This window comes from Salmo trutta, chromosome 20 (genome assembly GCF_901001165.1).
Source record: "Salmo trutta chromosome 20, fSalTru1.1, whole genome shotgun sequence".
NCBI lineage: Eukaryota > Metazoa > Chordata > Actinopteri > Salmoniformes > Salmonidae > Salmo > Salmo trutta.
Genome location: NC_042976.1, coordinates 36,383,492 through 36,398,172, shown reverse-complemented (window position 1 = coordinate 36,398,172; position 14,681 = coordinate 36,383,492). Strand labels below are relative to the sequence as shown.

The following is a 14,681-nucleotide window of genomic DNA, read 5'->3' as shown; positions in this document are numbered from 1 at the left end:
TTCAATCACCCACGTGGGTGTATGCTCCTTAAAACCAATGAGGAGATGGGAGAGGCAGGATTTGCAGCGCGTCGAGCATCACAAATAGATCCAAGTTCTATTGTAGCGCCTGGCTAGGCAGATGTGTACATTTATTTTGAAATGCTCGCACACGTGACGCTAGCCCTGTGGTCAGCATGTAAGCCTGTACAAAGTTTTGTACATTTGTAGAAAGAGATTTGCAAGTGAAAATGTGATTTGCTCTCTGGGCGCAGGTCATTTAACTCCTAACCAATCAGTTCCCTCTGCCAAAATCACAACCTCCTAACCATTGCCTGGATTGTTCCATCAATCAAATTGCAGGAAGTATCTCCCCACATGGGCAAGAGAGGATGAGGTAAATTAAACAAAAGATCTACTTGAAAGTAATCGTCCCTTTTATCTGTGTTTATCAATTGTTTGTTGTTGTGAAAAGGCATGACAGTTTGCTTATCATGTGAAATATAATTGTACATATCAGGCAAACTTCAGACAGACACTACTGCGTTCGCTAGCTGGCCTCTGACATTCATCCTAGCTTTAATATCAACTGGCTGGCTTTATCAGGCAGCTTTAGATGTGAGGGGAAAACAAATATATTTGCTAGTTAGTTAACCATCTGATTGATGAAATCCATTATGCCATTAGCTAGCTAGATAGCTAAATTGAAACTGCTAGGGGAAAGCTAGCTAGCTAACTCCCACCATCATCACTGCAGTGTAGCTAATGTTTGCTAGGTTTCTAGAAAATATATGTTAAAGACTTGTTTCTGACTTTTGAACACTTGTCAAACTACTTAATTCCACTGCCTGTTTATTGATTAATTGGTGACTGAAAAGTTGCAAAGAAAAATGCCCCTCCCAATTTCACTGCAAATAGACTTAGGCTGGTTGAGTATCATTTGGCTGATGTGCACATTTAGTGTTTAATTAGCTTCGTTAGCCAATTTACTGACTGGTTAGAATGATTGTTATTCATGTTTTTGTTGTTATTGCATTTCAGGTGGGGAGGAAGTAAGATCATTAGAAAGGAGCATGCTGCCAGACCACCAAAGGACCCTAGATGTATTACAGTCAATGCTTATGAACTGGATATTGTATTTGAATTGCCCATTTATATCACTGACACTAACAAAATGGTTGGATTGTTCAGCAACGTGCAGTAAATGCTAACACGGCTTTGGTGGTGAAACGTACATAATGTATTTATCAGGCCACTGCATGCTGTGACAAGGGCCTGGATGGTGACACACATCTTGTTACTGACTTTAGAACACTTGTCAAACTACATTCCACTGCTTGTTTATTGATTAATTGGTGACTGAAAAAGTTGGCAAGAAGAATGCCCTCCTCAATTTCAATGCAAATAGATTAGCTAGCTAAAAGTAAACAAGTGACAACTTGATGAAGCTTATGAAAATATAAAACTGTTTACAAAATGATGGCACATTAGTTAAAGGTAGATGGGGTTCTCAGCAACTTCAATCAGCACTGAAATTTGAGCAGTGAGGTTAATGTCTTCCCCCTCTGCTCTTTTCCTCAGTTTGAAGCACATCCCTAACACCCAGACAGATCTAAAGAACTTGGGAACCGCCCAGCCACCAGGAAAATCTTGGGTTCTTGGTGTTCATTCACAAGGTTAGATAGAAACAGATTCACACATGTTATTCTCTATCATGCAGAACTGTAGCTAAACTTGTAACTTGGGAAGCTCATTCAATAATAGAGATGTGGGTGATTTCTGTCCCAGAGGACTGAACGTTGTGCACGTTTTTGTTCAATTTAGGCCAGAGGCTGGCACTTAGACAGCATTGAATGAGCTTTATAATAAGCACACAAGAAAACGCTCACCCAGAGGTGGCGCTCCTAGTAGCCGGTGACTTTAATGCAGGGAAACTTAAATCCGTTTTACCAAATTTCTAACAGCATGTTAGATGTGCAACCAGAGGAAAAAAGATTCTGGACCACCTACACTCCACACACAGAGACTCATACAAAGCTCTCCCTCGCCCTCCATTTGGCAAATCTGACCATAATTATATCCTCCTGATTCCTGCTTACAAGCAAAAATTAAAGCAGGAAGCACCAGTGACTAGATCAATAAAAAAGTGGTCAGATGAAGCAGAAGCTTAGCTACAAGACTAGCACAGACTAGAATATGTTCCGGGATTCATCCGATGGCATTGAGGAGTACACCACATTAGTCATTGGCATCGATGACGTCATCCCCACAGTGACCGTACGTACATACCCCAACCAGAAGCCATCTAGTCAAATGACTACCCAGACTATTTGCATTGTCCCCCCCCCTCTTTACACCTCTGCTATTCTCTGTTGTCATCTATGCAGAGTCATTTTAATAACTATACCTACATGTACATACTACCTCAACTAACCAGTTCCCATGCACATTGACTCTATCGGTACCCCCCTGTATAGAGTCTCGCTATTGTTATTTTACTGCTGCTCATTAATTACTTGTTACTTTTATCTCTTATTCTTATCCGTATTTTTTTGAAACTGCATTGTTGGTTAGGGGCTTGTAAGTAAGCATTACATTTCACTATTCGACGCATGTGACTAATAAAATTTGATTTGATTTTCAAATTTATGCAAGTTGGTTATCTGATTTCCAGGAGCCTGGTGGAGATGGATACAACCATACTCCATGGCAGGACATGGAGTATGGTTGCTACCAGTAGGAACATGGAGCAGGAACATGGAGCTCTCCATGTCAGTGTCAGTAAGTCATGAATACTTTTAACATATATAGCCCTGTGCACTGTAAACCTGTCTACTCCTGGAGTAACTCCCTGTCAGAGAGACTGATTGGAGGGTTTTGCCAGAGGCTCTGGGCCAATTAGAGGTCAGGGGTGCGGGCTTAGGGGTCAGAGGGAGTGAGAGATGAGAGATATGAAGATACAACTTGAACCTCAGAATAAGGCTACCTTCAAACCAAAATGCATGAAACACATGTCCAACACAGCTGTTTGGTGGGGAACCCCCCCCCCAACACACTCCTCCTATTGAAAAGCATTGAGTTGCTGTGTGTTTTACTCAACCATTAGACTGATTGGACAACACCCTTATTGTCCTCAATAATCAACAATGTAAATGTTAACTCTCTTGCTCTCTCTCTCTTTCAAGAGTATTCAGTACATCTATCCATTTCTCTACAGGTGCAACAGAGAACAATCCAAGGACCTCCAGAGGCTTCAGACCAACTACTCTCCAGAGCACAGAGAAGTAAGCTCCGCTGGTGGTATATACTGTATGCTCTATGTAAACCTCCTTCACTACGGTTGTCTGTCTGTGTGATGACATATAGCATATTATCCAGGGCCACTAGTTGGATTGTATTTACTGTACTCACTCAATCATGCTCTCCCATCCCTTTAAATGTCTCCCAGACTTTTATAAAATCGAACGTGTCCATCCCCTATTCCCAGGTGAGTATGCTGGGCCATGGAATTCTAGAGCAGAACATCAAAAAACCTGGCAACATGTTGTCAGCTATCGACAGTTCCCTGAGGAAGGATGCAACTATCAATGGTCAAATTTGGGGGATGACCACCAAATGTAATACATTTCTGTATAAACTACTCGTTAATTTTTTTTATAGGTTACAAAACAATAACTGTTTCTTAACCTGTTCTCATTTTTACTAACTACTACGGTAACTTAAACATCTGACAACATTCAGACCTTCTCCATCAAGACAACACCTAGAGCTTATGATTAAAAAAGGTCTACAATCAATGCAAGTCTCATATCCAGGGTGAATACATTTTTTATTCATGCATAAAGGACATCACACAGGTGTGCCAACTAAAATATACAGTACCAGTCAAAAGTCTGGACACACCTACTCATTCAAGGGTTTTTCTTTTTTACATTGTAGAATAATAGTGAAGACATCAAAACTATGAAATAACATATGGAATCATGTAATAACCATAAAAAAGTGTTAAACAAATCAAAATGTATTTTATATTTGAGATTCTTCAAAGTAGCCACCCTTTGCCTCGATGACAGCTTTGCACACTCTTGACATTCTCTCAACCAGCTTTATGAGTTAGTCACCTGGAATGCATTTCAATTGACAGTTGTGCCTTGTTAAAAGTTAATTTGTGGAATTTCTTTCCATCTTCATGCGTTTGAGTCATTCAGTTGTGTTGTGACAAGGTAGGGGTGGTATATAGAAGATAGCTCTATTTGGTAAAAGACCAAGTTGATATTATGGCAAGAACAGCTCAAATAAGAAAAGAGAAAACACATTCCATCATTAGTTTAAGACATGAAGGTCAGTTAATTCGGAAAATTTCAAGAACTTTGAAAGTTTCTTCAAGTGCAGTTGCAAAAACCATGAAGTGCTATGATGAAACTGGATCTCATGAGGACCGGCACAGGAAAGGAAGACCCAGAGTTACCTTTGCTGCAAAGGATAAGTTCATTAGAGTTAGCAGCGTCAGAAATTGCAGCCCAAATAAATGCTTCAGAGTTCAAGTAACAGACACATATCAACATCAACTGTTCAGAGGAGACTGTGTGAATCAGGCCTTCATGGTCGAATTGCTGCAAAGAAACCACCGCTAAAGAACACCAATAAGAAGAATAGACTTGCTTGGGCCAAGAAACACGAGCAATGGACATTAGACCGGTGGTAATCTGTCCTTTGGTCTGATGAGTCTAAACTTGAGATTTTTGGTTCCAACCTCTGTGTCTTTGTGAGACGTAGAGTAGGTGAACGGATGATCTCTGCATGTGTAGTTCCCACCGTGAAGCATGGAGGAGGAGGTGTGATGGTGTGGGGGTGCTTTGCTGGTGACACTGTCTGTGATATATTTAGAATTCATGGCAAACTTAACCAGCATGGCTACCATAGCATTCTGCAGCGATATGCCATCCCATCTGGTTTGCACTTAGTCCCACTATCATTTGTGTTTTTAACAGGACAATGACCCAACACACCTCCAGGCTGTGTAAGGGCTATTTGACCAAGAAGAAAAGTGATGGAGTGCTGCATCAGATAACCTGGCCTCCACAATCACCCGACATCAACCCAATTGAAATGGCGTGGGATGAGTTGGACCGCAGAGTGAAGGAAAAGCAGCCAACAAGTGCTCAGCACATGTGGGAACTCCTTCAAGACTGTTGGAAAAGCATTCCAGGTGAAACTGGTTGAGAGAATGCCAAGCGTGTGCAAAGCTGTCATCAAGGCAAAGGGTGGCTACTTTGAAAAATCTAAAATATAACATATATTTTGATATGTTTAACACTTATATGGTTACTACATGATTCCATATGTGTTATTTCATAGTTTTGATGTCTTCACTATTATTCTCTAACACAGAAAATAGTAAAAAAAAAAAGAAAAACCCTTGAATGAGTAGGTGAATCCAAACTTTTGACTGGTACTATATATCCCAGACAAGACTGAAGTATAGGACAAATAGGCTATGTTTAAATAGGCAGCCCAAGTCTGATCTTTTTTTCACAAATTGGTCTTTTGACCAATCAGATCAGCTCTGAAAAAGAGCAGTTGTGAAAAGATCTGATGTGATTGGTCAAAAGACCAATTAGTGGAAAAAAGATCAGAAATGTGTTGCCTGTCTAAAAGCAGCCAGGGATAAGTAAATATAAGTTAGTTATTGTGTTTGTATCAGTTTCTATGAATTTAAGTGCTTACATACAGTACATGTTAAATGGCTACAAGACAGGGATAAGGAGACTCTTTCTGTAATAATTTTAAAAAGAATAACTAGGCAAGTCAGTTAAGAACAAATTCTTATTTACAATGAGAACCTAAGAACAGTTAACTGCCTTGTTCAGGGGCAGAACGACAGATTTTTACCTTGTCAGCTCAGGGATTTGATTTAACAGCCTTTCGGTTACTGGCCCAATGCTCTAAAAACTAGGCTACCTGCTGCCCTACCAAAGGGAAGGTACCACTGAAGGCCCCAGTATTCAGGCAGGCAGCTTAAAGAAGATGTGTGTCACTATCCAGGCCCCTGTCACAGCATGCAGTGGCCTGATAGGGAGATGACAATAAATGCACGTTTCACCACCAAAGCTGTGTTAGCATTTACTGAACGTAGCTGAACAATCCTACCATTTTGTTAGTGTCAATGACATAAAAGTGCAATTCAAATACAATATCCAGTTCATTAGCATTGGCTGTAATACCTCAAGGATTATTTGGTGGTCTGGCAGCATGCTGATCTTACTTACTCTCCACCTGAAATGCAATAACAACAAAAACATGAATAACATTAATCCTAGTCAGTCAGTAACTTGGCTAACTAGGCTAATTAAACACTCATGTAAATGTGCACATCAGCCAAGTGATACCCAACCAGCCTAATAGTCTATTTGCAGGGAAATTGGGAGGGGCATTTTTCTTGCCAATTTTTTAAGTTCCAAATTAATCAAGAAACAGGCAGTGGAATTAAGTAGTTTGACAAGTGTTCAAAAGATAGTTACACGTGTTTAAAATATAGCTTCAAATACAGTAAATATTTTATATTTTCTAGAAACATAGCTACCATTAGCTACACTGCAGTGATGATGATGGGAGTTAGCTATCTAGCTAGCTTTTCCCCAGCAGTTTAAATTTAGCTATCTAGCTAACTAATGGCATTTATAATCAACTTAATCAACTAACTAGCAAATATATTTGTTTTCCCTTCGCATCTAAAGATGCCTGATAAAGCTAGCCCATTGATAGTAAAGCTAGGATGAATGTCAAAGGCCAGCTAGTTGCCGCAATAGTGGCTGTCAATGCAATGACTGGTCTGGAGTTCGTCTGAAATGTACCATTATATTTCACATGATAAGTAAACTACTGTCATGCCATTTCACACACACAAAAAAAAATCGATGAACATAGATAAACTAGACGATTACTCTCTCTTGCTCATGTGGGGAGATAGTTCCTGAGATTTGATTGATGGAGCAATACAGCCAATGGTTAGGCGGTTGTGGTTTTGGCAGAGGGAACTGATTGTTCAGGAGTAAAAGATCCTGCCCCTTGCAAATCTCTTTCTACATATGTACAAACATTTATACAGGTTTACACCATGCCCATACCCAGACCGGACACGCACGTGCGCCATCGTGCGCAAATAGATTTTGTCCCCCCCACAACAAACGCGACATGCAGGTTGAGTATCAAAACAAAGTCTGAACCAATTATAATAATTTGGGGACAGGTCGAAAGCATTAAACATTTATGGCAATCTAGCTAGCTAGCTTGCAGTTGCCAGCTAATTTGTCCTATTTAGCTAGCTTGCTGTTGCTAGCCAATTTGTTCTGGGATATAAATGTTGAGTTGTTATTTTACCTGAAATGCACAAGATCCTCTACTCTGACAATTAATCCACACATAAAACGGTCAACCGAAACGTTTCTAGTCATCTCTCCTCCTTCCAGGCTTTTTCTTCTTTGGACTTTATATGGCGATTGGCATTTAACTTTCATAGTATTACTGTCACGTCCTGGCCAGTATAAGGGTTAATTAGTATTGTAGTTTGGTCAGGACGTGGCAGAGGGTATTCGTTTTATGTGGTTCGGGGTGGTGTGTTTTGTTGAAGGGGCATTTGGTTTAAGTATTCCGGGGTTTTTGGGCACTGTTTGGTTTTCAGGTATTCTATGTTTAGTCTAGTATGTCTGTTTCTATGTTTGGTTAATTGGGGTTGGGACTCTCAGTTGAAGGCAGGTGTTGTCTATCTGCCTTTGATTGAGAGTCCCATATATTAGGGTGTGTTTGTGTTTGTTATTTGTGGGTGATTGTTCTGTGTTTAGCCTTGTGCCTTACCAGACTGTTTTTTTGTTGATCGTTCATTCTTTGTTATTTTGGTGTTCATTTTGTATTTATTAAAAGCAAGATGAGCATACACATACCTGCTGCGTTTTGGTCCTCCATTACCGACGACAACCGTGACAATTACCACGACAATCGACCGACCTCAGTTAATATTTAAATCCCCCACATGGGTATAACCAATGAGGAGATGGCACATGGGTATCTGCTTCTATAAACCAATGAGGAGATGGGAGAGGCAGGACTTGTACCGCGTTCAGCGTCACAAATAGAGCTGACTTCTATTTTAGCGCTTGGCAATGCAGACGCTCGTTGGCGTGTGCGAGCAGTGTGGGTGCAATGATTGAATGACATGTATGTGTACATTTATTTTGCAATGCTCGCGCACGCGACCCGAGCGGTGTGGTCAGCATGTAACGAATGTCTTGGTAACATGACAACAGTGACAGAACTCCGAGCACACGCAGATTCAAAATCTGCAAGTGTGTTTTTGATTCACAGCAAAATATTCATACTCCTAAATGGACTTGTATTAATTCTGAAAATACATTATACTTGCAAATCTTATTGAATGTATTCAAATGTCAATTCACAAGTTTGTGACCATCTTTCACACATCATGATACAAGCTTGCAAAATGTAATTACACATTTGCGAATCGTACCTGCAACCACGAATCTCAATGTGCGACCACGAAATTCAAAATACAAAATCATGTAGTTGTGTGTCATCATTATAATCCCATATGATTACAGCTGTGAGTCTTTTGGGGTAAATCTCTGAGAGTTTTGCACATGATCCTTTTTAAAATTATTCAAACTCTGTCATGTTGGTTGTTGATCATTGCCATTTTCAAGTCTTGCCATAGATTTTCAAGCTGATTTAAGTCAAAACTGTAAGTAGGCCACTCAGGAACGAACATTCAATATATTTGGCCTTGTGTTTTAGGCTATTGTCTTGCTGAAAGATGAATTTGTCTCCCATTGTCTGTTGGAAAGCAGATTGAACCAGGTTTTGCTCTAGGACTTTGTCTGTGCTTAGCTCTATTTTGTTTACTTGTATTCTAAAAAACTCCCTATACCTTGCCGATTACAAGCATACCCATAACATGATGCAGCCATCACCATGCTTGAAAATATGAAGAATGGTACTCAGTGATGTGTTGTGTTGGATTTGCCCCAAACATAACGCTTTATATTCAGGACATAAAGTTAATTTCTTTGCCACATTTTTTGCAGTTTTACTTTAGTGCCTTGTTGCAAACAGGATGTATGTTTTGGAATAGTTTTATTCTGTAGAGGCTTCCTTCTTTTCACTCTGTCATTTAGGCTAGTATTGTGGAGTAACTACAATGTTGTTGATCCATCCTCAGTTTTCGCCTATCACAGCCATTAAACTATATAACTGTTTTAAAGTCACCATTGGCCTCATGGTGAAATCCCTGAGCGGTTTCCTTTTTCTCCGGCAACTGAGTTAGGAAGGACGCCTGTGTCTTTGTAGTGACTAGGTGTATTGACATACCATCCAAAGTGTAATTATTAATTTCACCATGCTCAAATGGATATTCAGTGTGTACTTTTTTTTTTTTACCCATCTACCAATGGGTGCCCTTCTTTGCGAGGCATTGGAAAACCTCTCTGGTCTTTGTGGTTAAAACCTTTTGAAATTAATTGCATGTGTGGGGTACATAGATGAGGTAGTCATTAAAAAATCATGTTGAACACTATTGCACACATAGTGAGTCCATGCAACTTATTAAGTGACTTGCTAAGCACATAACATAATGGTTAAATACCTATTGACACAAGACATTTCAGCTTTTCATGTTTTATTAATTTGTAAAAATGTGTACAAACATAATTCCACTTTGACATTATGGCTGTAACACAAGAAAATGTGGAAAAAGTCCAGGGGTGTAAATACTCTGAAGGCACTATATATATATGGGTTAATGGGAAAGTCAAGCCCAGTGGGTAAAATTCTTGGTGTGTGACCATAAGAGAAAAGTCATGCTAAACAGGATGACAGGGAAATGGTCTTATCTCATAAACAATTATGCACATACTGTATCTCTCATCGTTTTAATATTGTGTTTAGTCATAAAACAAACACCAATGTTTTTACAAATGTTCATACAATAAGAATATCAATATATACACATAACCTACATCTTCACAATTGAATAAAAGAAAATATACATCAGCTGTTTTCAATATGCATCAAGTTGCTTTCCTTTTCATACATGAAATGTCCATATGTCTATCAGTACGACCAGTATCTGTAGAAACTAGGGAATACTGCAGTATCTATAAAGAATATTGCAGTATCTATAAATAACCATCTGTATATTTACTTGGCAGGTTGTTTAAAAAATGGTGGCAACTTCAGATATGGTTGACACTGTAGTAATATCTTGGTTGTGCTCCTCAATTCCAGCAAGTCCGGCAGCAGATTGCCTTTTTTGATGGGCGAAGTAAGAGGGGAGTGTACCTGTGTGATGAGAGAACGTCTGCATGGTGTTTCTTGCTTTGGGAATGCTGGTGCTATAGCCAGAGTCTTTCCAGGTGTGGGGATAGGCATGGGGATTGTTGTAGACCGGTGCTTGGGAAAAGCCAATTGTGTATGCATTGTCTAGTGGGGCCTGGAAGCTTTGGGTTGGTATTACACAGTAAGTGCCTTGACAATCCACAGCGAGGGTGTTAGCGGCGTGGAAGGAACCTGAAATAGAACACACACACGCATACAGAATGACTTTCCAAGCCCAAGGAGTAAAGAATGATAGTGACAGAGTCATTCATTGTTACCGTGCTACATAGCCAGGTGGGTTTTACACTGGTGGTGGAAGGGGTGAGTAATCCCCACACATTGTAATCCGCTGCAGTTTGAGTGCTATGAAGTGCTATAAAATGCCAACTGTTATCTTCATCATTCTGCTACTCTAAAATCTCAGTATGAAATTGTGATGGTAGTAAACTCACTTTTGGCCCAGGGCTGGAAGGTGCTGAGGTTCCTCTTGCCTCCATCCCCACTGATGTCAGAGTCACTGTCATTGAAGTCACTGTCTCCCTTGCCACTGTCCTTTACGCTCTGCTGGTCAATGCCACTGTGAATAGAATCAAACATTAGCCACTGCACCGCTGTATCTGATTATTGATGTGTGCTTTTTCCCCCCTCTTATGAAGCCTTCCACCACCCTGCCCCTCTCTCCGGACAACATCTGCAATCACGTGTACAGATACAGGATCTTAATTTTAGCCAGCTTAATACAGCAGGAAAATTATCCTGCAATAACAGGAAATGTGAATTATAATGTGGATTATAATTAATGACCTGACGATGATATAACTATGTTCTTCTGTCCTGCACCTGATCAGTTGGATGTGCATATTTTTTATATATTTTTTTGTAGAGGTTGATTTATTTCTTGTTTGGGCAAATCAAGTCTGACATTTTGAAGTGGAAATTACACACTTCAGAAGGCTTTTTAAACCTTGAATGCACTATAAGTTTGCATGTCCTGCTGTGCAGGAAAATTCTAAGAGTGATTCAATTAAAACCCTACATCTGCTGTATGCATATGGAATGTTAAGCACCTTCCAGTGACTGGTTATGGAAATGATTTCTCATGGAAAATAATAACTGTAATAACAGAGCACATCATGCCAAGTATGATCAACGTGGTGGTATTCTTACCTCATTTGCAGGCAGTATTTTTCCCCTTGCCACAAAGACGTTGGTAGGAAAGGCTTAGGAGGCAGGAACATCTAAAGAACAAACACAAGAGAACAGGATGGGAAATGAATTCAGCTACTTTGATCAGGAGCAGTGCTACACTTGAATGTGTACAGTTGTATTTAAACGCAATTGAAACTGAATGAAATATTTCACTCACCTGTGACTCCAAGTCTCCATTTTTCTCCTCGTACAGGCTGGACTCGTCAAGAGATGAAGAGGTCCTTTCATTGAGGAAACCTCTTGGTCCACCGTACATGTTGGGTTCTGCAGAGTTGAGCCTGGGATGATGCCTGGAGTCAAACAAGCCGTGAGACACGTCTCTCTTGGAGTCTTGATCCTTCCCTCCTTGATTCAACTTGCATGTGATAACAACAATCACTATGGCAATCAGGAGCAGAGCACAACCCCCGCCGAGCATTATGATAACTACTACTGAAACATCCAGGCCTGCGTCTTCCTCCTCAGTTGAACGTAGTACAATGACAACTTGGTCGTCTGAGAGCTGCGAATCTGTGACAACAAAGCGAATGGTGGCACTGCTGGAGAGGGGGGATCTCCCATTGTCACTCACTGCAATTTTGATTTCCAAAACATTTCCAATAGCAGAGGTCAGCCCCTGTTTTAGAGCTATTTCTCCAGTGTCTTTATTGATTGAAAATAGGTTAGAGTCACCTTGTACGATTCTGAAGCTGAGCTCACCATTCATTCCCTCATCCTTATCCTGACCCTTGACCCATAGGGCCAGGTACCCCAGTGGTGCATTGACAGGAAGAGGAACTTCAGCAGAGTCATTCAGCATAACAGGAAAGGTGAAATAGGGATAGTTGTCGTTCTGATCAACCACTTTGATTCTGATCATGGATGTGCTTGACAGCTGAGGTGAGCCCTTGTCATCAGCCTGGATGGTTAATTCAATCTGTTGGACGGTTTCAAAATCAAAAGATCTCAGACTATACAATGACCCTGACATTGGGTCAATAGACACATAAGTCAAAATGGAGGCCTCACCCACAACATCTGAATCAATTAGTTTGTATGATACTTTTGCATTTTTACCCATATCAAGGTCACGTGCTACAACAGTAGTTATATATGACCCAGGGATATTATTCTCCAGGACAGAAACTTCATAAATGGATTTACTGAAGAGGGGGGCGTTGTCGTTCTCGTCGGTCACTCTGATGGTATACTGCTTCACTGTTTTGAAAGGTGGTGTTCCGAGGTCTTCAGCCACTACAGTGAGGTTATACTCTGGGATCTTCTCTCTATCTAAAGTGGTGGTTGTTACAATCATAAAAGTGTCGCCGTAGGCCTGTTGCAGCTTGAAATGATCGTGGCCGTGTAGGCTGCTGCGCACGTAACCGTTCGAGCCAGAGTCACTGTCCGAGGTGCTGATCAGCGCAACAAAGCTTTCCTCCGCTGCGGCCTCCGTGATGTAAGCTACACCATCACTAGTCGAGGTCATTGGCTTGATAATGATTTCTGGTGCGTTATCATTTACATCTACAACATCAACAACAACTTTGCAGGTCGATGGAATAGCATTTGCGCCTAAATCGGATGCTTTAATGTTCAATTCATAAGACCTCTGCTTCTCATAATCAACCAATGTTTTTAAAGTTACAGCACCGGAAATTCGGTCTACATTAAAAATGCGCATTGCTTCAGATGATGTGTCTTTTACAAATCCATACACTACCTCGCCATTGATGCCCGCATCTGGGTCAAACGCATGCACTTTCAGCACTTGGTAACCTATGGGTGAATCCTCATAAAGTTCAACTTTTAGTGAGTTGTGCTCAAACGTTGGGCTGTTGTCATTAAAATCCAGCACTTTGATATGAACAGTCATTGATCCGGACCTGGGTGGCTCTCCGCCATCTGTTGCCGTCACTTCAATTGTGTAGGAATCTTCAGCCTCTCTGTCCATTGCTTTCACAAGCACAAGTTCAGCATACTTCACTCCATCCTCCCTGCTGCGCACATCAACTATGAAATGGCTGGAGGGAGAGATATGGTAACGTTGGATGTAGTTATTGCCGACATCATGGTCAACAGCGATGTCCAACGGGAATCGTGAGTCCACCTGAACATTCTCGGATATCTCAAGGGTCGTCTCTTTGTGGAGGAAGTGGGGTGAGTTATCGTTGATGTCCTTTACCTCGATCTCCACGTGAATCAGCTGAAACTTTTCTTTGGAGAAGGCAACTATGTCGAAGGTGACAAAGCACCGCGGGGACCTTGGGCAGAGATGCTCTCGGTCAATCGTTTCCCCAACTACTAAAAGTCCATCAATCTCCCTCATTTGAATCACAGACGAATTGGTCTCCAGCATGAAGCGGAAAGATGTTCCAGGGTCCTCTGCTGGGTCTATCTTTAAATCCTGAGACAGATTTCCAATCTCTGTCCCGGGCGCATCCTCTTCGTAAGTGTAGTACCTCGTAGTTGTAGACTGAACCGAGTAGAACAGAACAGCAAGTAACACGCACTCTTCAACTCCTCGAATCCAGCAGAATCCCATTTTAAAGGTCAATGAAGATGACGAAATAAAACTTAATAAAGAAAACGAGCTGGAAGTAAACTTGTTGTGATGTTGAGCTCGCTTGCCACGACCAACTAGATTGGATACAGTCCAAAGAGAGCATTGACCTATAAACCTTGATTTATGCAAATTAGTTGTCTAATAGACCAATGGCATTCAACTGGCCAGCCAAATGGGGCTCGTTTGGTTTCCGCCTGGTGCCAATTACTGCAGCCCCTCTCATTGACTGTGTGCAAATGGTCTTTTTAAATACATTGGTAATGGAATTTTATAATGATAAGGAAAAACTGCCTCACATTGAAGTATACATATTGTCACTTCTTCAATAGACTATTAATCCAGTTGGACTTTTTCTATCTGAACAAATGACTTTCATTCACAGGTTATTTGAGGCTGATGTGTTATTTGAGACTGATGTGTTGGTCTGTTTATGAATACAGAAAAATAATAGTCACCAACGCTGTTGAACAAAAATGTATATGTACCATGCATTCACTATAAATACTGTGAATACTTTATTAACCATGTATTAACCATCCAATAATATTATGGCATTTAAGTACTT

The 14,681-nt window shown here is 40.7% G+C and overlaps 1 protein-coding gene across 1 annotated transcript; it reads right to left on the bottom strand.

Moving 5' to 3' along the window:
* Window positions 1-9,754: 9,754 nt before the first annotated feature.
* Window positions 9,755-14,239, bottom strand: LOC115155969 (protocadherin-8-like). Its single transcript, XM_029703105.1, has 4 exons — window positions 11,732-14,239; window positions 11,533-11,603; window positions 10,818-10,942; window positions 9,755-10,557 (listed from the first exon to the last, which is right to left on the bottom strand). Exons 1-4 carry the CDS (start codon window positions 14,093-14,095, stop codon window positions 10,205-10,207), a joined length of 2,913 nt encoding a protein of 970 aa, XP_029558965.1. The 5' UTR covers window positions 14,096-14,239; the 3' UTR covers window positions 9,755-10,204.
* Between the last annotated feature and the right edge of the window lie 442 nt (window positions 14,240-14,681).

Coding starts and splice junctions, on each gene's coding strand:
- LOC115155969 (XM_029703105.1), bottom strand. CDS start 14,095: ATGGGATTCTGCTGGATTCGAGGAGTTGAAGAGTGCGTGTTACTTGCT. Junction 11,604..11,731: donor ATGGAGACTTGGAGTCACAG/GTGAGTGAAATA, acceptor TTTGTTCTTTAG/ATGTTCCTGCCTCCTAAGCC. Junction 10,943..11,532: donor AAATACTGCCTGCAAATGAG/GTAAGAATACCA, acceptor TTCTATTCACAG/TGGCATTGACCAGCAGAGCG.